The 22,476-nt window shown below is 39.7% G+C and overlaps 1 protein-coding gene across 1 annotated transcript in view; it reads right to left on the reverse strand.

The window, feature by feature from the left end:
- Positions 1–22,476, reverse strand: part of LOC122825661 (rho guanine nucleotide exchange factor TIAM2-like) — a 45,712-nt gene that overhangs the window by 4,185 nt on the left and 19,051 nt on the right. The window contains exons 23-24 of the mRNA XM_044107162.1: positions 18,829–21,942; positions 18,142–18,232 (exon numbers count right to left, since the gene is read on the reverse strand). Coding sequence (XP_043963097.1) covers positions 21,420–21,942 — 523 coding nt within the window. The 3' untranslated portion in view covers positions 18,142–18,232; positions 18,829–21,419. The remainder of the gene's footprint in view (positions 1–18,141; positions 18,233–18,828; positions 21,943–22,476) is intronic.

The following is a 22,476-nucleotide window of genomic DNA, read 5'->3' on the forward strand; positions in this document are numbered from 1 at the left end:
GATTGTTTTACATATAAAAATAGATTCTGTACTTTTAAATATGTATTTTCTTGTTTATTATGCAAAAACATTTTTTGTTGATATTTAAAATGATTTTATTTTTTATCTGATAATTAATTCCTTCTGTAATGATTTATTTGTGTGACTCTCCTGCTTGCATTAATGTTTATTACCTTTCTTAATTTTCTCAAAATATCTAAAATATATTTTTGGACAAATATTATTTGTTCCTCTGTGTCTTTAGTTTTCACACATTTTTATTTTATTTTAAATCACTTTTACTGAATGCTTTTGCAGTTTTTGTAATATTTTTAAGACAAATATTGCTGACAATAATTCATATTTCTGTCTTTCACAGATGATTTGTTTTACTTTGTGTGTTTCTATTTAAATTTTCAATTTTTTTTAGTGCATTGAATAAATAAGTACTTTCACATCTAAATATCTTTTTCAATTTTTTATCCGTTTTGCTTTAAAATCATCACCGAATCACCTGAAAATTTAATTTGATGAATAAAAAAATAAATGAGTTTAGAAAAAACTTCAATAAAAAAGTTGAAATAAATTATCAGCTTTATTTATTTTTAAAATAAAACCAATCAGAATCTAAAATATGCCAGATTTTTCCTCATCCAGGACAGCGGCTGTGATTCCTGGATCTGAAATCCATTATGACTGAAATTAGCTTCGGATTAAAGGCGACAGTTTGACCTCTGACCCACGTAATTATAGTCTGGAGAAGAATCAAACCATCTGGAAGAAAGAAAACCCCCCGGAGGCTTCGATAGACATCAGTTAACAACAGCCAGACAGGGATGTAAATGAAAAGCCTTATCTGAGCCGTCCACACACACACGCACACACACATACACACGCACACACACACACACACGCACACACACACACACACACACTGGGCTTCCTACGCTGAGTGGTTTGGATATAAATCTGGAAATGTTGCACCACATTAAAAAATAGTTTTAAATGAATAAATTAAAGATTGTTTGATTATTTTCTCAACGTTTTAATTAATTTCTGTGTATTCTCTATTCACTAAATTAGAGGATACATCCGGATGAAGCTTGTTTTTCAGATTAAAAGCACCTTTAGAAAACAACAACCTCTAAGCAAGTGAATTAAAAACTCAATTATCTCCTCGTTATCCCATCAAGTTTAGAAAAGTTCTGTTAACGAGACAATTTATTTGATCCATGAGTGTTAGAGGAGGAATGCTGCTAAAAATTGCAGTACAATTGGTTTAGAGGACACCCCTCTTCTAGGAAATAATATTTCAATTTAAAGTAATAAAACAACCTAGATTTGGACTTTAAAAGTTTAATTTTGATTACTTTATTACATAGATTTTAACACATAAAAAATTTTAACAGACCAAAGTTTCAAACTGGAACCTTTGTACTCATACGTTTCCAGTACACATATAAACCTGACGCACAAGCAACATCCACAAACAATAATGGATGACAAAACTGCTTCTCTTGGGTTAATTCGTCCTTCAAAAAATTATATTATCATATTTGATGGTGGCAAAGACTATTGTTGAGTTCAAGTTGTGCTAAAAGTAGTTAGCCTATCAGTAAAGCTATAAAAACCTAAAATAGCATCTCAATGCGGAAACTGTAACAGCAGCACAGATATCCTGAATGCTAACATTAGCACCACAGTTCACATTTCTAAAGACACCTTTGATAAAAAAAAGTTTTGCACCAATCTGATGGTCGAAAAACCTGGATAACAATTTAAAAATCAATAAATATATTTATTGTTGAGCTCATATATCTGGTTATTCAATAATTTAGCAGCAAAATGGGTTTTTGAGTTGAAATTGTTAATTTTGTTGAAACATGGATTTAAATTAAATTAAAGCTGCAAGCAGCCTCGTGCGGCCCTCGCAGCAAGCGCTGCTCCGGCTCACTGGCCACCGCGGAGTTCCAGCCACCGCGGAAGCTCTCGCACCGTTTCTAGAGCCGGCACCCGCTCGCCACAGCGGGAGCTGTCGCGAACCTTCCCCGCCCGATCGCCCGGCAGACGACACACGTGGATGCGTTCGGCAGCGCTCCCCGATGACTCACAAAAAATCTGGTGCAGATCGGTCCATTTACGGCAGAGGTATAGCTGATGGATTAATCTAGGGGGCGTAGTGGAGTCAAATTACATTTCAAAACATTTGAGCTCTTTAAAGGTTACCACAGGTCTTACATTTCAAGTTTGGTGCCAATCGGATCATCCATGTGTGATTTAAAGACAATCGTATGAATATGGCGAGGGTCTGATATTCGCCATTTGGCCACGCCCACACTGTTCAAACAGCATGGACAGATGTCATCACCTTATCATTTTAAGTGGGTTTGCACTGGATTAAATCCATATAAAAAACAGAGAAAAGTTAGACATACTGCAGGAAAAAATGGTGACTTTCTGTGGGTAGTGGGTGGGGCTAATGAACAATCATTCTATCCAGGTGGTGCAGCAGCGGCACATCTAAAGTCACCAGGTTACTCAGAACCCATCCAAACACAGAACAGATGCTTAGAACAGATAATGTGCCAAACTTTCTCCAGCTGAACAGAAACAAAACTGAAGTTATTATCTTTGGACCTAAAGAGGAACAATCTAGAGTCAGTGCAAAGCTTCAGTTATTACAACTAAAAATCAGCAATCAGGCCCGAATCCTGGGAGTAGTGATGGACACTGACCTGAACCTTCATAGCCACATAAAGACTGTCACAAAGATGGCCTACTATAACCTGAAGAACATTTCCAGGATTAAAGGACTAATGTCTCAGCCAGATCTAGAGAAACTCATCCATGCGTTTATCTTCAGCCACATTGATTATTACAACTGCGTCTTCACAGGTCTGTCCAACCAATCAAACAGCTGCAGCTGATCCATAATGCTGCTGCTCGTGTTCTCACTAAAACCAGGAAGATAGAGCACATAACACCAGTTTTAAAGTCCCTCCACTGGCTCACTGTAGCTCAAACAATAGACTTTAAAATACTGTTGTTAGTTTATAAATCACTGAATGGTTTAGCACCACAATACATTAAAGATTTGCTGCTGTTGTATCAACCTTCCAGACCTCTCAGGTCTTCTGGTTCTGGTCTGCTCTACATCCCCAGAACCAAATGAGGAGAAGCAGCATTTAGCATCTATGCACCACAAATCTGGAACAAACTTCCAGAAAATTGTAAAAGAGCTGAAACACTGACTTCCTTTAAATCTAAATTAAAAACCCACTTGTTTAGAGTTGTATTTGAAATGTAATAAATTGCAAATGTATTGACAAAACCTGACTTGATGTTTTGTTTTGATTGTTGATTCTATGTTGCATTGTGTTTTTGTCTTTGATTTGGTGTAAAGCACTTTTAAATGCCTTGCTGCTGAAATGTGCTTTCTTTAACTAGGAAGAAAGTAAACAGATCTCAAAGCAAAAATTAATCCCTTAAAGCTCACATAAATGCTGAAGAGCCATGGCATTAAAATTAAAATTAATTTAAACTCTAATTTAAACTCTAAGAATGAGTTTAAAGTTCATTCAAATCATTGATTTTTATTTGATTTGATTTCAAACAAAATCGGATTTGAAAAAATAAATAAAAAATTCACTGTGAAAATGTCAAATATTTACAAAAATATTTTTTATAATTTAGAATTACAATATATACTGTAAATTTCTTAAACTGATGTAAAAATATTGCAAACAACAGTTTTACAACATTATTAGCATGAAAATTAAGGCAATTCTTCATTCGTTTCTATGCAATTTTTGAAAAAAACATCATAAGTCAAAACAAGGGAGCTGCGTTAGCTTGACTGTCAACCGTCATATTCAACCCTTCGAGGGTGGGGGGATGGAGGCGTGCGTGCGTGCGTGCGTGTGTGCTAAAGATCGAGCCAGAACCGCACACAGTAAAAATCTCTGCTGGGATCCAAACCGCTCTTAGAACTACCGGAGGTTCAAATTCTGCTTATTCATTTTTAGCTTACAGAAAAAGCACCAAATAAACAAAACCGAACTGAGAAATAAGATTTAAGCTTTGGCGTGCGCTACGTACAAGATGTTTTCGCTGGGATGCAAACCGCTCTTAGAAGTACCGGAGGTTCAAATAAAAAAAGCGAACTGAGAAATAAGATTTAAGCTTTGGCGTGCGCTACGTACAAGATGTTTTGACAGAGAATCTTTTTTTTTTCTCCACAATTTTGTTAATTATAAAGATGATTCAATAATAAAAATATCAGAAATTCTTCTTTTCTTACTTCAGGGAAAATTAATAAGCAGAGTGCAGCTGCAGGCGCTGCTCTCTCCGATAAAATCCTGCATGCTTCTGTGCACGTAGATAGCTTAGCTGCGTTAGCTTGACTGTGAACCGTCATATTTATATTCTGTTCTCTAGTGCTAATAAGTGATATAAACGCAAATATAGGAGATGGAAATGTATACTTACATAATAAAAACGCACATGCAGACGGGATTAAGGAAGGATTGATCGTTAATGTTATCCGTGGAGGCTATTTTTATCCCAACGAGCCAGCAGAAGTATCGAAAACAACGTAACTGTGGAACTACAAAATACACAGATGCATCTTTGGGAATTGCAGTGGTAAAAATGTACACATAGTCATGTATGGCGTGATAGTGACACCAAGTGGTTAATATCGCCATTACAGCACCTCTCTCATACTGTGTAATTCTCGCCTTATTCATGTGTGGAGTAACAGTGACACCAAGAGGACTTAATGGGAATAACATATTTTTTTTTCTAAAAAATCTAAAATTACAGAAAATCCGTTGAATTTAGAATATGGCTTCAAGAGACTTTTTTGTTCGTCCTGAAAAGATACACATATGTACCAAGTTTGGTAATTTTAGGTTAAAGCATGGCTTGGGGCTGATCATTTAAAATTTTCTAGCCAGCGCCATAAATACATTAGGCCACGCCCACCAAATTTTATTATGGATTTCTTTCAGGGGGTGGATAAGGATCCATCCTAGTGAGTTTGGAACAGCTATGCCCAAAACTGTGGGATTCAGAGCCAAACGAATGACAGCGGCGATAGAGGTCACTTCGGCACGCCGCCACGCCCACCTGCTCCATCAAAGCCGGTCGGGGCTGGAATCCGTTATACAGCCACATGTTTCCTGTCTGTTAACATAGTTTCATGTTGATTAGGTCAAAAGTGTAATATAGGGACCGTTCCCAGTAAAATATGACACTTCCTGTTCTCAGGGGGCGTGGCCTTAGTGATGTCATCATTTGACCACAGGGTATTTTAGGTCAACCCATGATGCTCAATCACTGAAAGTTTGGTTCCTCTGAGAGTTTTAGTGTAGGAGTTATAACTGTTTAGATTTTCGTGGCGAGTCGGTGAACTTTGACCCCTGCTAACCCCCCTTCAGCATACTCAAAAACTCACCATTTTGATAACTTTGAATCGCCCATGCCTTCTGATCAGACTCACCAAGTTTGAAGCCAATCAATCAAAATCCCTAGGAGGAGTTCGATCAAATACCAATGCTATAAATGGCCAAAATGGGGTCAAAATGTGACCTTCAATACAAAATGGCCGACTTCCTGTGATAGTTGGACTATAACAATAATTGTAAATTCTGAGCATCTTGGTGAGCTCTACAACTGTACCAAATTTCATGTCTCTACGATGAAGTTAGGTGAATGGTTTGGGTCCTTTGAAAATTGCTAGTTGGCGCTGTTGAGCCATTTTTTCATGTATTTTGCGTCAACCTTAAAATTCAAAATTTTTAAACAGGCTGGACGCCTCCGCCAAATTTGGTGAGTTTTTGAATATGATAAAGCCCCCAAAAAGGCACCCAAAGAGGGGGGCAGAATAATAATAATAATAATTAAAGCTGCAAGCAGCCTCGTGCGGCCCTCGCAGCAAGCGCTGCTCCGGCTCACCGGCCACCGCGGAGTTCCAGCCGCCGCGGAAGCTCTCGCGCCGTTTCCAGAGCCGGCGCCCGCTCGCCGCAGCGGGAGCCGTCGCGAACCTTCCCCGCCCAATCGCCCGCCAGACGACACACGTGAATGCGTTCGGCAGCGCTTCCCGACGACTCACAAAAAATCTGGCGCAGATCGGTCCATTTACGGCGGAGATATAGCGGATGGATTGACCTAGGGGGCGCAGTGGAGTCAAATTACATTTCAAAACATTTGAGCTCTTTAAAGGTTACCACAGGTCTTACATTTCAAGTTTGGTTCCAATCGGATCATCCATGTGTGATTTAAAGACAATCGTATGAATATGGCGAGGGTCTGACATTCGCCATCTGGCCACGCCCACACTGTTCAGCCAGCATTGACAGATGTCATCACCTTATCATTTTAAGTGGGTTTGCACTGGATTAAATCCATATAAAAAACAGAGAAAAGTTAGACATACTGCAGGAAAAAATGGTGACTTTCTGTGGGTAGTGGGTGGGGCTAATGAACTAATCATTCTATCCAGGTGGTGCAGCGGCACATCTAAAGTCACCAGGTTACTCAGAACCCATCCAAACACAGAACAGATGCTTAGAACAGATAATGTGCCAAACTTTCTCCAGCTGAACAGAAACAAAACTGAAGTTATTATCTTTGGACCTAAAGAGGAACAATCTAGAGTCAGTGCAAAGCTTCAGTTATTACAACTAAAAATCAGCAATCAGGCCCGAATCCTGGGAGTAGTGATGGACACTGACCTGAACCTTCATAGCCACATAAAGACAGTCACAAAGATGGCCTACTATAACCTGAAGAACATTTCCAGGATTAAAGGACTAATGTCTCAGCCAGATCTAGAGAAACTCATCCATGCTTATCTTCAGCCACATTGATTATTACAACTGCGTCTTCACAGGTCTGTCCAACCAATCAAACAGCTGCAGCTGATCCATAATGCTGCTGCTCGTGTTCTCACTAAAACCAGGAAGATAGAGCACATAACACCAGTTTTAAAGTCCCTCCACTGGCTCCCTGTAGCTCAAACAATAGACTTTAAAATACTGTTGTTAGTTTATAAATCACTGAATGGTTTAGCACCACAATACATTAAAGATTTGCTGCTGTTGTATCAACCTTCCAGACCTCTCAGGTCTTCTGGTTCTGGTCTGCTCTACATCCCCAGAACCAAATGAGGAGAAGCAGCATTTAGCATCTATGCACTACAAATCTGGAACAAACTTCCAGAAAATTGTAAAAGAGCTGAAACACTGACTTCCTTTAAATCTAAATTAAAACCCACTTGTTTAGAGTTGTATTTGAAATGTAATAAATTGCAAATGTATTGACAAAACCTGACTTGATGTTTTGTTTTGATTGTTGATTCTATGTTGCATTGTGTTTTGTCTTTGATTTGGTGTAAAGCACTTTTAAATGCCTTGCTGCTGAAATGTGCTTTCTTTAACTAGGAAGAAAGTAAACAGATCTCAAAGCAAAAATTAATCCCTTAAAGCTCACATAAATGCTGAAGAGCCATGGCATTAAAATTAAAATTAATTTAAACTCTAATTTAAACTCTAAGAATGAGTTTAAAGTTCATTCAAATCATTGATTTTTATTTGATTTGATCAAAATCAAAACAAATTTTGTTTTGATTTCAAACAAAATCCGATTTGAAAAATAATTAAAAATTCACTGTGAAAATGTCAAATATTTACAAAAATATTTTTTATAATTTAGAATTACAATATATACTGTAAATTTCTTAAACTGATGTAAAAATATTGCAAACAACAGTTTTACAACATTATTAGCATGAAAATTAAGGCAATTCTTCATTCGTTTCTATGCAATTTTTGAAAAAAACATCATAAGTCAAAACAAGGGAGCTGCGTTAGCTTGACTGTCAACCGTCATATTCAAGCCTTCGAGGGTGGGGGGATGGAGGCGTGCGTGCGTGCGTGCGTGTGTGCTAAAGATCGAGCCAGAACCGCACACAGTAAAAATCTCTGCTGGGATCCAAACCGCTCTTAGAACTACCGGAGGTTCAAATTCTGCTTATTCATTTTTAGCTTACAGAAAAAGCACCAAATAAAAAAAGCGAACTGAGAAATAAGATTTAAGCTTTGGCGTGCGCTACGTACAAGATGTTTTCGCTGGGATGCAAACCGCTCTTAGAAGTACCGGAGGTTCAAATAAAAAAAGCGAACTGAGAAATAAGATTTAAGCTTTGGCGTGCGCTACGTACAAGATGTTTTGACAGAGAATCTTTTTTTTTTCTCCACAATTTTGTTAATTATAAAGATGATTCAATAATAAAAATATCAGAAATTCTTCTTTTCTTACTTCAGGGAAAATTAATAAGCAGAGTGCAGCTGCAGTCGCTGCTCTCTCCGATAAAATCCTGCATGCTTCTGTGCACGTAGATAGCTTAGCTGCGTTAGCTTGACTGTGAACCGTCATATTCATATTCTGTTCTCTAGTGCTAATAAGTGATATAAACGCAAATATAGGAGATGGAAATGTATACTTACATAATAAAAACGCACATGCAGACGGGATTAAGGAAGGATTGATCGTTAATGTTATCCGTGGAGGCTATTTTTATCCCAACGAGCCAGCAGAAGTATCGAAAACAACGTAACTGTGGAACTACAAAATACACAGATGCATCTTTGGGAATTGCAGTGGTAAAAATGTACACATAGTCATGTATGGCGTGATAGTGACACCAAGTGGTTAATATCGCCATTACAGCACCTCTCTCATACTGTGTAATTCTCGCCTTATTCATGTGTGGAGTAACAGTGACACCAAGAGGACTTAATGGGAATAACATTTTTTTTTCTAAAAAATCTAAAATTACAGAAAATCCGTTGAATTTAGAATATGGCTCCCAGAGACTTTTTTGTTCGTCCTGAAAAGATACACATATGTACCAAGTTTGGTAATTCTAGGTTAAAGCATGACTTGGGGCTGATCATTTAAAATTTTCTAGCCAGCGCCATAAATACATTAGGCCACGCCCACCAAATTTTATTATGGATTTCTTTCAGGAGGTGGATAAAGATCCATCCTAGAGAGTTTGGAGAAGTTTTGCCCAAAACTGTGGAATTCAGAGCCAAACGAATGACAGCGGCGTTAGAGGTCACTTCGCCACGCCGCCACGCCCACCTGCTCCATCAAAGCCGGTCGGGGCTGGAATCCAAAATACACCAGCATGTCTTCTGTTTCTGGAAAAACTTTCAAGTTGATTAGGTCAAAGGTGTAAGATAGCGACCGTTCCCAGTAAAACATGACACTTCCTGTTCTCAGGGGGCGCGGCCTGAGTGATGTCATCATTTGACCACAGGGTCTTTTATGTCAAACTATGATGATCAATCACTGAAAGTTTGGTTCCTCTGAGAGTTTTAGTGTAGGAGTTATAAGAGTTTTATGTTTCATGGCGAATAGTCAAAGTTTGACACATAGCCACGCCCACATACTTTGAAGTACGACAATTCCTTTGATAACTTTTCACCTTTGATGCCTCAAGTGTGTGCTGAGCGATTTTGAAGTCTGTATCTGAAAAACTGCAGGAGGAGTTCGATCAAATACGAAGGCTGTAAACATCAAAAATGGGGTCAATTTTGGAACTTTATTCCAAAATGGCCGACTTCCTGTTGGGTTGAGACCATGGCTCCAAGAGACTTTTTTGTACGTCCTGACAAGATACAAATGTGTGCCAAGTTTCATAATTCTAGGTTAAACCATAGCTTGGGGCTGATCATTTAAAATTTTCTAGGGGGCGCTATAGAGAAATTAGGCCACGCCCACCAAATTTTATTATGGATTCCTGTCTTGGGGTGGATAAAGATCCATCCTAATGAGTTTGGAGCAGCTCGCCCCAAAATTGTGGAATTCAGAGCCAAACGTATGACAGCGGCGTTAGAGGTCACTTCGCCACGCCGCCACGCCCACCTGCTCCATCAAAGCCGGTCGGGGCTGGAATCCCTTATACAGCCACATGTTTCCTGTCTGTTAACACAGTTTCATGTTGATTAGTTCAAAGGTGTAATATAGGGACCGTTCCCAGTAAAATATGACACTTCCTGTTCTCAGGGGGCGTGGCCTTAGTGATGTCATCATTTGACCACAGGGTATTTTAGGTCAACCCACGATGATCAATCACTGAAAGTTTGGTTCCTCTGAGAGTTTTAGTGTAGGAGTTATAACTGTTTAGAGTTTCGTGGCGAGTCGGTGAACTTTGACCCCTGCTAACCCCCCTTCAGCATACTCAAAAAGTCACCGTTTTGATAACTTTTAATCGGCCATGCCTTATGATCAGACTGACCGAGTTTGAAGCCGATCAATCGAAATCCCTAGGAGGAGTTCGATCAAATACGAAGGGTGTAAACGGCAAAAATCGGGTCAAAATGTGACCTTCGATCCAAAATGGCCGACTTCCTGTGATACTTGGACTATGACAATAATTGTAAATTCTGAGCGTCTTGGGGAGCTCTACAACTGTACCAAATTTCAAGTCTCTACGACAAAGTAAGTGAATAGCAAAGGGTCTTTTGAAAATTTCTAGGTGGCGCTGTTGAGCCATTTTTATTGCGATTTTTGCAACGACCTTAAAATACGTAAATTTTAAACAGTCTCTATGCGTCCGCCAAATTTGGTGAGTTTTTGAATATGATAAAGCCTCCAAAAAGGCAATTCATTTGGGTGGAAGAATAATAAAGAATAATAATAATTAAAGCTGCAAGCAGCCTCGTGCGGCCCTCGCAGCAAGCGCTGCTCCGGCTCACTGGCCACATGGAGTTCCAGCCGTGAAGCTCGCACCGTTTCTAGAGCCGGCGCCAGCTCGCCGCAGCGGGAGCCGTCGCGAACCTTCCCCGCCCTATCGCCCACCAGAAGACACGTGAATGCGTTCGGCAGCGCTCCCCGACGACTCACAAAAAATCTGGTGCAGATCGGTCCATTTACGGCGGAGATATAGCTGATGGATTCACTTAGGGGGCGCAGTGGAGTCAAATTACATTTTAAAACATTTGAGCTCTTTAAAGGCTACCACATTCATGTGTGGAGTAACAGTGACACCAAGAGGCCTTAAAGGGAATTACTCATATTTTTTTCTAAACAGTGAACTTAAATCAAAATTAACAGAAAACCTGTTGAATTTAGAACATGGATCCAAGAGACTTTTTTGTTCGTCCTGAAAGAATACACATATGTACCAAGTTTCATAATTCTAGGTTAAAGCATGGCTTGGGGCTGATCATTTAAAATTTTCTAGGGGGCGCCATAAATACATCAGGCCACGCCCACCAAATTTTATTATGGATTTCTTTCAGGGGGTGGATAAGGATCCATCCTAGTGATTTTTGAACAGCTCGGCCCAAAACTGTGGAAATCAGAGCCAAACGAATGACAGCGGCGTTAGAGGTCACTTCGGCACGCCGCCACGCCCACCTGCTCCATCCAAGCCGGTCGGGGCTGGAATCTTCAATACAGCAACATGTTTTCTGTCTATGGAAAAAGTTTCAAGTTGATTAGTTCAAAGGTGTAAGATAGTGACCGTTCCCAGTAAAACATGACACTTCCTGTTCTGAGGGGGCGTGGCCTTAGTGATGTCATCATTTGACCACAGGGTATTTTAGGTCAACCCATGATGATCAATCACTGAAAGTTTGCTTCCTCTGACAGTTTTAGTGTAGGAGTTATAAGAGTTTTATGTTTCACGGCAAATAGTCAAAGTTTGACACATAGCCACGCCCACATACTTTGAAGTACGAGAATTCCTTTGATAACTTTTCACCTTTGATGCCTCAAGTGTGTGCTGAGCGATTTTGAAGTCTGTATCTGAAAAACTGTAGGAGGAGTTCGATCAAATCGAAGGCTGTAAACATCAAAATGGGGTCAATTTTGGAACTTCATTCCAAAATGGCCGACTTCCTGTTGGGTTGAGACCATGGCTCCAAGAGACTTTTTTGTACATCAGGACAATATACAGATGTGTAAGAAGTTTCGTAATTGTAGGTTAAAGCATGGCTTGGGGCTGGTCATTTAAAATTTTCTAGGGGGCGCCATAATGAAATTAGGCCACGCTCATCAAATTTTATTATGGATTCCTGTCTTGGGGTGGATAAAGATCCATCCTAGTGAGTTTGGAGAAGTTTGCCCAAAACTGTGGAATTCAGAGCCAAGCGAATTAGAGGTCACTTAGCCATCACGCCCCCACCTGCGCCATCGAAGCCGGTCGGGGCTGGAATCCAAAATACACCCACATGTCTTCTTTCTCTGGAAAAAGTTTCCAGTTGATTAGTTCAAAGGTGTAAGATAGCGACCGCTCAGAGTAAAACATGACACTTCCTGTTCTCAGGGGGCGTGGCCTGAGTGATGTCATCATTTGACCACAGGGTCTTTTAGGTCAACCCATGATGCTCAATCACTGAAAGTTTGGTTCCTCTGAGAGTTTTAGTGTAGGAGTTATAACTGTTTTGAGTTTCGTGGCGAGTCGGTGAACTTTGACCCCTGCTATCCCCCCTTCAGCATGCTCAAAAACTCACCATTTTGATAACTTTGAATCGCCCATGCCTTCTGATCAGACTCACCAAGTTTGAAGCCGATCAATCAAAATCCCTAGGAGGAGTTCGATCAAATACCAATGCTGTAAATGGCCAAAATGGGGTCAAAACGTGACCTTCAATCAAAAATGGCCGACTTCCTGTGATACTTGCAGTATGACATTAATTGTAAATTCTGAGCATCTTGGGGAGCTCTACAACTGTACCAAATTTCAAGTCTCTACGACAAAGTAAGTGAATAGCAAAGGGTCCTTTGAAAATTGCTAGTTGGCGCTGTTGAGCCATTTTTTTTTAGATTTTTGCGTCGACCTTAAAATACGTAAATTTTAAACAGTCTCTATGTGTCTGCCAAATTTGGTGAGTTTTTGAATATGATAAAGCCTCCAAAAAGGCAATTCATTTGGAGGGAAAATAATAATAATAAACAGTACAAAAACAATAGGCCTTCGCAGCGCTTTGCTGCTCGGGCCTAATTAAAGCTGCAAGCAGCCTCGTGCGGCCCTCGCAGCAAGCGCTGCTCCGGCTCGCCGGCCACCGCGGAGTTACAGCAGCCGCGGAAGCTCTCGCACCGTTTCCAGAGCCGGCGCCCGCTCGCCGCAGCGGGAGCCGTCGCGAACCTTTCCCGCCCGATCGCCCGCCACACGACACACGCGAATGCGTTCGGCAGCGCTTCCCGACGACTCACAAAAAATCTGGCGCAGATCGGTCCATTTACGGCGGAGATATAGCGGATGGATTGACCTAGGGGGCGCAGTGGAGTCAAATTACATTTCAAAACATTTGAGCTCTTTAAAGGTTACCACAGGTCTTACATTTCAAGTTTGGTTCCAATCGGATCATCCATGTGTGATTTAAAGACAATCGTATGAATATGGCGAGGGTCTGACATTCGCCATCTGGCCACGCCCACACTGTTCAGCCAGCATTGACAGATGTCATCACCTTATCATTTTAAGTGGGTTTGCACTGGATTAAATCCATATAAAAAACAGAGAAAAGTTAGACATACTGCAGGAAAAAATGGTGACTTTCTGTGGGTAGTGGGTGGGGCTAATGAACTAATCATTCTATCCAGGCAGCAGCAGCGCACATCTAAAGTCACCAGGTTACTCAGAACCCATCCAAACACAGAACAGATGCTTAGAACAGATAATGTGCCAAACTTTCTCCAGCTGAACAGAAACAAAACTGAAGTTATTATCTTTGGACCTAAAGAGGAACAATCTAGAGTCAGTGCAAAGCTTCAGTTATTACAACTAAAAATCAGCAATCAGGCCCGAATCCTGGGAGTAGTGATGGACACTGACCTGAACCTTCATAGCCACATAAAGACAGTCACAAAGATGGCCTACTATAACCTGAAGAACATTTCCAGGATTAAAGGACTAATGTCTCAGCCAGATCTAGAGAAACTCATCCATGCCTTATCTTCAGCCACATTGATTATTACAACTGCCTTCACAGGTCTGTCCAACCAATCAAACAGCTGCAGCTGATCCATAATGCTGCTGCTCGTGTTCTCACTAAAACCAGGAAGATAGAGCACATAACACCAGTTTTAAAGTCCCTCCACTGGCTCCCTGTAGCTCAAACAATAGACTTTAAAATACTGTTGTTAGTTTATAAATCACTGAATGGTTTAGCACCACAATACATTAAAGATTTGCTGCTGTTGTATCAACCTTCCAGACCTCTCAGGTCTTCTGGTTCTGGTCTGCTCTACATCCCCAGAACCAAATGAGGAGAAGCAGCATTTAGCATCTATGCACCACAAATCTGGAACAAACTTCCAGAAAATTGTAAAAGAGCTGAAACACTGACTTCCTTTAAATCTAAATTAAAAACCCACTTGTTTAGAGTTGTATTTGAAATGTAATAAATTGCAAATGTATTGACAAAACCTGACTTGATGTTTTGTTTTGATTGTTGATTCTATGTTGCATTGTGTTTTTGTCTTTGATTTGGTGTAAAGCACTTTTAAATGCCTTGCTGCTGAAATGTGCTTTCTTTAACTAGGAAGAAAGTAAACAGATCTCAAAGCAAAAATTAATCCCTTAAAGCTCACATAAATGCTGAAGAGCCATGGCATTAAAATTAAAATTAATTTAAACTCTAATTTAAACTCTAAGAATGAGTTTAAAGTTCATTCAAATCATTGATTTTTATTTGATTTGATCAAAATCAAAACAAATTTTGTTTTGATTTCAAACAAAATCCGATTTGAAAAATAAATAAAAATTCACTGTGAAAATGTCAAATATTTACAAAAATATTTTTATAATTTAGAATTACAATATATACTGTAAATTTCTTAAACTGATGTAAAAATATTGCAAACAACAGTTTTACAACATTATTAGCATGAAAATTAAGGCAATTCTTCATTCGTTTCTATGCAATTTTTGAAAAAAACATCAAGTCAAAACAAGAGAGCTGCGTTAGCTTGACTGTCAACCCTCATATTCAACCCTTCGAGGGTGGGGGGATGGACGCGTGCGTGCGATGCGTCGCAGGTGCTAAAGATTGAGCCAGAACCGCACACAGTAAAAAAAAATGCTGGGATCCAAACCGCTCTTAGAACTACCGGAGGTTCAAATTCTGCTTATTCATTTTTAGCTTACAGAAAAAGCACCAAATAAACAAAACCGAACTGAGAAATAAGATTTAAGCTTTGGCGTCGCTCGTACAAGATGTTTTCGCTGGGATGCAAACCGCTCTTAGAAGTACCGGAGGTTCAAATAAAAAAAGCGAACTGAGAAATAAGATTTAAGCTTTGGCGTGCGCTACGTACAAGATGTTTTGACAGAGAATCTTTTTTTTTTCTCCACAATTTTGTTAATTATAAAGATGATTCAATAATAAAAATATCAGAAATTCTTCTTTTCTTACTTCAGGGAAAATTAATAAGCAGAGTGCAGCTGCAGGCGCTGCTCTCTCCGATAAAATCCTGCATGCTTCTGTGCACGTAGATAGCTTAGCTGCGTTAGCTTGACTGTGAACCGTCATATTCATATTCTGTTCTCTAGTGCTAATAAGTGATATAAACGCAAATATAGGAGATGGAAATGTATACTTACATAATAAAACGCACATGCAGACGGGATTAAGGAAGGATTGATCGTTAATGTTATCCGTGGAGGCTATTTTTATCCCAACGAGCCAGCAGAAGTATCGAAAACAACGTAACTGTGGAACTACAAAATACACAGATGCATCTTTGGGAATTGCAGTGGTAAAAATGTACACATAGTCATGTATGGCGTGATAGTGACACCAAGTGGTTAATATCGCCATTACAGCACCTCTCTCATACTGTGTAATTCTCGCCTTATTCATGTGTGGAGTAACAGTGACACCAAGAGGACTTAATGGGAATAACATATGTTTTTTCTAAAATCTAAAATTACAGAAAATCCGTTGAATTTAGAATATGGCTACAAGAGACTTTTTTGTTCGTCCTGAAAAGATACACATATGTACCAAGTTTGGTAATTCTAGGTTGAAGCATGGCTTGAGGCTGATCATTTAAAATTTTCTAGCCGGCGCCATAAATACATTAGGCCATACCAAATTTTATTATGGATTTCTTTCAGGGGTGGTTATGGATCCATCCTAGTGAGTTTGGAACAGCTCGGCCCAAAACTGTGGAAATCAGAGCCAAACGTATGACAGCGGCGTTAGAGGTCACTTCGCCACGCCGCCACGCCCACCTGCTCCATCAAAGCCGGTCGGGGCTGGAATCCAAAATACACCAGAATGTCTTCTGTGTCTGGAAAAAGTTTCAAGTTGATTAGGTCAAAGGTGTAAGATAGCGACCGTTCCCAGTAAAACATGACACTTCCTGTTCTCAGGGGACGTGGCCTGAGTGATGTCATCATTTGACCACAGGGTCTTTTGGGTCAATCCATGATGATCAATCACTGAAAGTTTGGTTCCTCTGAGAGTTTTACTGTAGGAGTTATAAGAGTTTTATGTTTCACGGCGAATAGTCAAAGTTTGACACATAGCCACGCCCACATACTTTGAAGTACGAGAATTCCTTTGATAACTTTTGACCTTTGATGCCTCAAGTGTGTGCTGAGCGATTTTGAAGTCTGTATCTGAAAAACTGTAGGAGGAGTTCGATCAAATACGAAGGCTGTAAACATCAAAAATGAGGTCAATTTTGGAACTTCATTTCAAAATGGCCGACTTCCTGTTGGGTTGAGACCATGGATCCAAGAGACTTTTTTGTACATCAGGACAATATACAGATGTGTAAGAAGTTTCGTAATTGTAGGTTAAACCATCGCTAGGGGCTGGGCATTTAAAATTTTCTAGGGGCGCTATAGAGAAATTAGGCCACGCCCACCAAATTTTATTATGGATTCCTGTCTTGGGGTGGATAAAGATCCATCCTAGTGAGTTTGGAGAAGTTTGGCCCAAAACTGTGGAATTCAGAGCCAACGTGTGACAGCGCGTTAGAGGTCACTTCACGCCGCCACGCCACGCCCACCTGCTCCATCAAATCCGGTCGGGGCTGGAATCTTCGATACAGCAACATGTTTCCTGACTGTTAACACAGTTTCATGTTGATTAGTTCAAAGGTGTAATATAGGGACCGTTCCCAGTAAAACATGACACTTCCTGTTCTCAGGGGGCGTGGCCTTAGTGATGTCATCATTTGACCCCAGGGTATTTTAGGTCAACCCATGATGCTCAATCACTGAAAGTTTGGTTCCTCTGAGAGTTTTAGTGTAGGAGTTATAACTGTTTAGAGTTTCGTGGCGAGTTGGTGAACTTTGACCCCTGCTAACCCCCCTTCAGCATACTCAAAAAGTCACCGTTTTGATAACTTTTAATCGGCCATCCCTTATGATCAGACTGACCGAGTTTGAAGCCGATCAATCGAAATCCCTAGGAGGAGTTCGATCAAATCTGAAAAGGTGTAAACGGTAAAAATCGGGTCAAAATGTGACCTTCGATCCAAAATGGCCGACTTCCTGTGATACTTGCACTATGACAATAATTGTAAATTCTGAGCGTCTTGGGGAGCTCTACAACTGTACCAAATTTCAAGTCTCTACGACAAAGTAAGTGAATAGAAAAGGGTCTTTTGAAAATTGCTAGGTGGCGCTGTTGAGCCATTTTTGTTGCGATTTTTGCGACGACCTTAAAATACGTAAATTTTAAACAGTCTCTATGCGTCCGCCAAATTTGGTGAGTTTTTGAATATGTTAAAGCCTCCAAAAAGGCAATTCATTTGGGTGGAAGAATAATAAAGAATAATAATAAGAAACAGTACAGATACAATAGGCCTTCGCAGCGCTTTGCTGCTCGGGCCTAATAATAAAAACAGTACAGATACAATAGGCCTTCGCAGCGCTTTGCTGCTCGGGCCTAATAAACAGTACAGATACAATAGGCCTTCGCAGCGCTTTGCTGCTCGGGCCTAATTAATTCAAATTAATTAATCCCAGACTCCACAATTAATGCAATAAAAAATTTAAATGGAGTCCCACCACTAATAAGAAATAGAAAAATATAAAAGCTGTACTGAGTCAAAACTTCATGTTAGCATCTTTCAACAGGAATAAGGTTTGTAATTCACTCTGCAATGAACTGAATCACTCACCTTAACACCACGTTGAGTGTAAACATCCCTGGAGCTGGAGAAAAATCAGCTGAAGTCCAGATCCAGCTGAAGCCTCCAATCCGCCAGAACTCTGCAGATCCCAAAAAATGCAGATGGGATTTTCCCAACAGCTGCTTATGCTGCATTCAGGGACAGCTGGGGCATTGGGCTGTCTTAATGTCAACTCCAAAATTATTGAAACCTATTCTATTCTAAAATATGAGCAATTAAATTTTTTTTACAGGTTTGACCTTTGCAACTACGTCACTCATTACGTGGACGTAGCATGTCGGAAGTCTAAGTTCTATCGGTTTAGCATACCGTGTCAGAATAGCGTACAGTTTTTAAATCAGTTTACTAATCGCTTCAGCGTCCCTCCGACTAGTTTTATGCGTTAATTACACAACAAAACACACAAACTCTGGTATACTGCCTTGATAAATAGACTTCAGATGTACAGGGTAGCCCTGAAATGTTTCATTTGATCAAACTTTGCCTAAATTCAGCCACATGAACCACTAGCCATAAACGACGTTTCTTCTATATTGGAGGACATTTAAAAGTGCTTACCAGTTAGGCTACCACTAACTGCTGGGAGATTCTCTCCATGGTTACTAATGATTAGACATCTTCATAATGAAATCCTTCTAATCTTACTTGAAAGGTATTGAACGTTAATCATCTTACCGTGCAAAAAGCTTTCGCTACAAATCCGCGAAAACAATCAACAGCTACTATCGTCGCCATTTTCTTTCCTCGTCAAAGGTTTAATATAAAATTACTTAGATTTGTGTCCTTGTCTGTTTGTGGCGTCAACCGCGCAGCACTCGATGACCATTTTTACAGTGAGACCATCGAAATAAAAGCAATAAAAAGCAAACAACTGTCTGTTATTTGACAAGGTTTACAGGAGCTAATAGCATCTGGTTAGAGGGCTGCGCTGACGTAACGTGCAAAACGTCAATATGGCGCACAAGTTTTTGCATTTCTACAAAAAAAATGTATATTAAATATGAAGTAACGAGACCACGGATAACCTTAGAAATAAAAATGTTTTGATCATATAATGCTAGAATAAAATACAACAAAGAATATTAAACCAAACGATGTCGAGAAGAAAAAGGCAGCCAATATTTTTACTTTATCCAAAATCCAAGCATTTCTTTATGTCAAACACCTGATAGTTTGTCCAGCAATTATCAATGGAAAATAGAATAACAAAAACTAAAAAGAAAGAAAAAATAAATAAAATAAGAGAAATAAACAACATGAATGCAGAAAAATCTTTGGCAAGTTTGTTTTCTCCGCAGGCAAGTTAACTGTTGCCATGGAGACAAAGCACCTCCATTCAAAAATAATAAATGAAACGTTGAGAAATGTTGGCATCAAAAATCAATTTTATGAAATATTCTGCATTTTATCAGTGTTTAACAGCACCTCATCATTGACAGAAGTAAGCAAATATTTAAGAAAATAAATTACTAAAAACTTTGACAGTTCCTCAAATAATTTTTCATTTCATAATGAAACAGTCGGATTTCAATAGAAATAAACAATATAAAAAAACAATATAAATAGAGATGGTGACAGACGTACGAAAGGCTTTAATATGAAGCAGCGGCTCTGAATTTTTATCTAGAAACTGCTTTTGTCAAATAAAAATATTTACAACTGGATCTTAAGCTTTACACAGAGGGACATTTACAACAGTGATTTATAAAATATTTTAAAAATTCAGGATCCAAACATCAACATTCGGCTGGTTTCACTTGGTGATTCTGTTCAGACATTTAGGTGATTTAAAAATGGAAAATCAAAGTTTTCCAGTGACCAAGCTTCTCTTCAGATCTTTATAAACTCGACAAACTGAAGATCAACTTCATCTCTTATTAAATCTCCTCCTTCCAGAATAACAAAATAAATAAATCTGAGTAAAAGACAGAAATATTTCCATGGTTTCCAGTTTGTCTTTGAGGGAAAAGAAAATCTCTTCTGGTTTATGTGTTTTCGTATCATGTTTAAGAGAAAAAAACCATCTGAAACACAAATAAATCACTATTTGCTTCTGTTTTATGTTTTCTGCTGGTGCCGGTTTGTTGGATCTCAAAGGTTCTGCTCCCAGGTAACAGTTCAGGAAATTAATTTAATTAAAGTATAGAAAACTTATAAAAATATAATTTCCACCCTTTAACTTAAAACAAAAAGTATCTGAGAAAAATACCTAAAATATTTCCATAAAACATTTGAATTTTAAAGTAAACATAAATATTTTATGAATAAATTATTTTACATGAAAAAACTGACTAAAGCTCTAAAATGTTAACTTACAAAAACATCCAAATAATATAGTGATATTTTACGAACTAAAAACCAAATTTTGACAAATATACTTTTGTCATTTGAGAAAAAAAAGTTTGTGATTAAAATTGGAGCTAAAACCAGTGACATCAGTTTTTAGACAGTTTCTGTTTTTCATTGATGAAAACATTAAAAGAAATTCATCTGAAAATCTGTTTTCTCTGAATCTTTTCCCTGTAAAACTTTTGTGTTATTTAAATTTGTGTCAACGTTTCTCCACATTGAAGGGAAGAAACTCCAGATTCAGATGAAATTCCTCGTCTGTTAATCTCTTCTGGAAACGTCTGCAGGTTTAATCCGGCGGAGGCGTTTCTGTAGCAGCCAATCAGGACCTGAGTGAATCTGGCTTCCTGCAGCAAAACCTTTTTGTTTGTATCATTTTAAACATCTTAATAAATATTTCCAGAGGTCATTAAGGGTCAATAAGCCTTTCCACATTTACAAAATCCTACAAAATATGATGTCCATGAAAATTTAATGTTTTTTTTTGTGTTATAATTTTTCCGATTTTTTGAAATAAAAGTTTCCTTAGATCATCTTGCCCTCCTCACCCCACATTAATAAAATCTAACAAAATTGATATTAATTAACTGTTCTATGTTTGTGCAGTTAAAATATTTGTAGCTCAGTTGATTGACACCAAACTTGCTCAGTTTTGTAAATATCTGGCTGACCTCTGATGACCCCTGGAAACATTTATTAATATCTTTAAAATGATAGCAGCACAAATGAAAGTTTTTGCTCCAAAAACACGACAAGAATACAAAATCTTACAAATACATTTTGGTCTAATTTACTAAGATACTTGTTCTAGAAAATAAACCAAAATATGTTATTAGATTGTGAGTTTTTGCAGCACAAACATTTAATTTAATGTTTAAGGCTCCAACTTCCCTCAGGTCCAATCAGAAGATGAAGGTTCAAGTCAGCAGGTTACTGTTGTCCGTTTGGATCGCCAGCACCGGGTCGTAGAAGCAGTCTTCGTTGATCATGGACGTCATGCTCTGAACGCTGAAGTCTCTCCCCACAGAGCTGCTGAAGTCCAACCCGTCTCCGGCTGCACCCCGACGCAGACTGGAGGTCCGCCTCTCCTCCTCGTCCAGGCGCTGCGCCGCTCCTTGGTCCTCCTCGGAGAAGTTGAGGCGCTGCAGCTGCGCCTCCAGCTCTCCGGTCAGGGAGCACAGTCTGGGCCTCATCCCGGAGGAGCCGGCGTGGCTCGGCAGCGGCGGCTCGGAGCAGGTTTCCTCCGGGGCGCCGCAGCGTTCTGCCGGCGGATGAGGAGCAGTTCTCTGGAGGTCGGAGCGGCCAGGTCTGGGCCGCCTCCTCCAGGTGGCGCTCCTCTCAGCGGCGGACAGCCGGGTTCTCCTCAGGGAGCCGCTAGCAGCTTGTTCTTTGAGGAGGGAGCTGAGAGCGCGGAGCAAAGCGGCCTTCGCCTCCAGATCACTGAAACACAAACAGAGTCATTGATCCAGGTTCTCCTATAGAGGCTCAGTTCTTCATTGGACTAAAGCAGGGGTGGCCAACTCGAGAGCCGGTGTCCTGCAACTCTTAGACGTCTCCCTGATCCAACACACCTGAATCCAACAGCTGAATCACCTCCCAAGTGCAGTCAGGTTCTCCAGAGTCCTTCTGATGACCTCATTATTTGACTCAGGTGTGTTGAAGTAGAGACACATCTAAGAGTTGCAGGACACCGGCTCTCGAGGACCAGGGTTGGCCACCCCTGGACTAAAGGTTCTGGACCGGTTCTGTTCAGGGTCCCTACGGCTTGGACTGGTCTATAAGACCTTTGTCTACTTTCTAGGTATCCATTAGTATGGAAATCAATCAATCAATCCATCCATGTTAAAAACTTGAATAAATCTTTTTGTCTATCTAACTTCTGTAGAGTCTCTACCATCACCTTCCCTCAACAGAAATAAGCCTTTGATTCAGTCCTGGTTCTGGATTCCCCCCTTCACCAGACCACAGAGTCGC

The sequence above is a fragment of the Gambusia affinis genome, linkage group LG22 (genome assembly GCF_019740435.1).
Source record: "Gambusia affinis linkage group LG22, SWU_Gaff_1.0, whole genome shotgun sequence".
NCBI lineage: Eukaryota > Metazoa > Chordata > Actinopteri > Cyprinodontiformes > Poeciliidae > Gambusia > Gambusia affinis.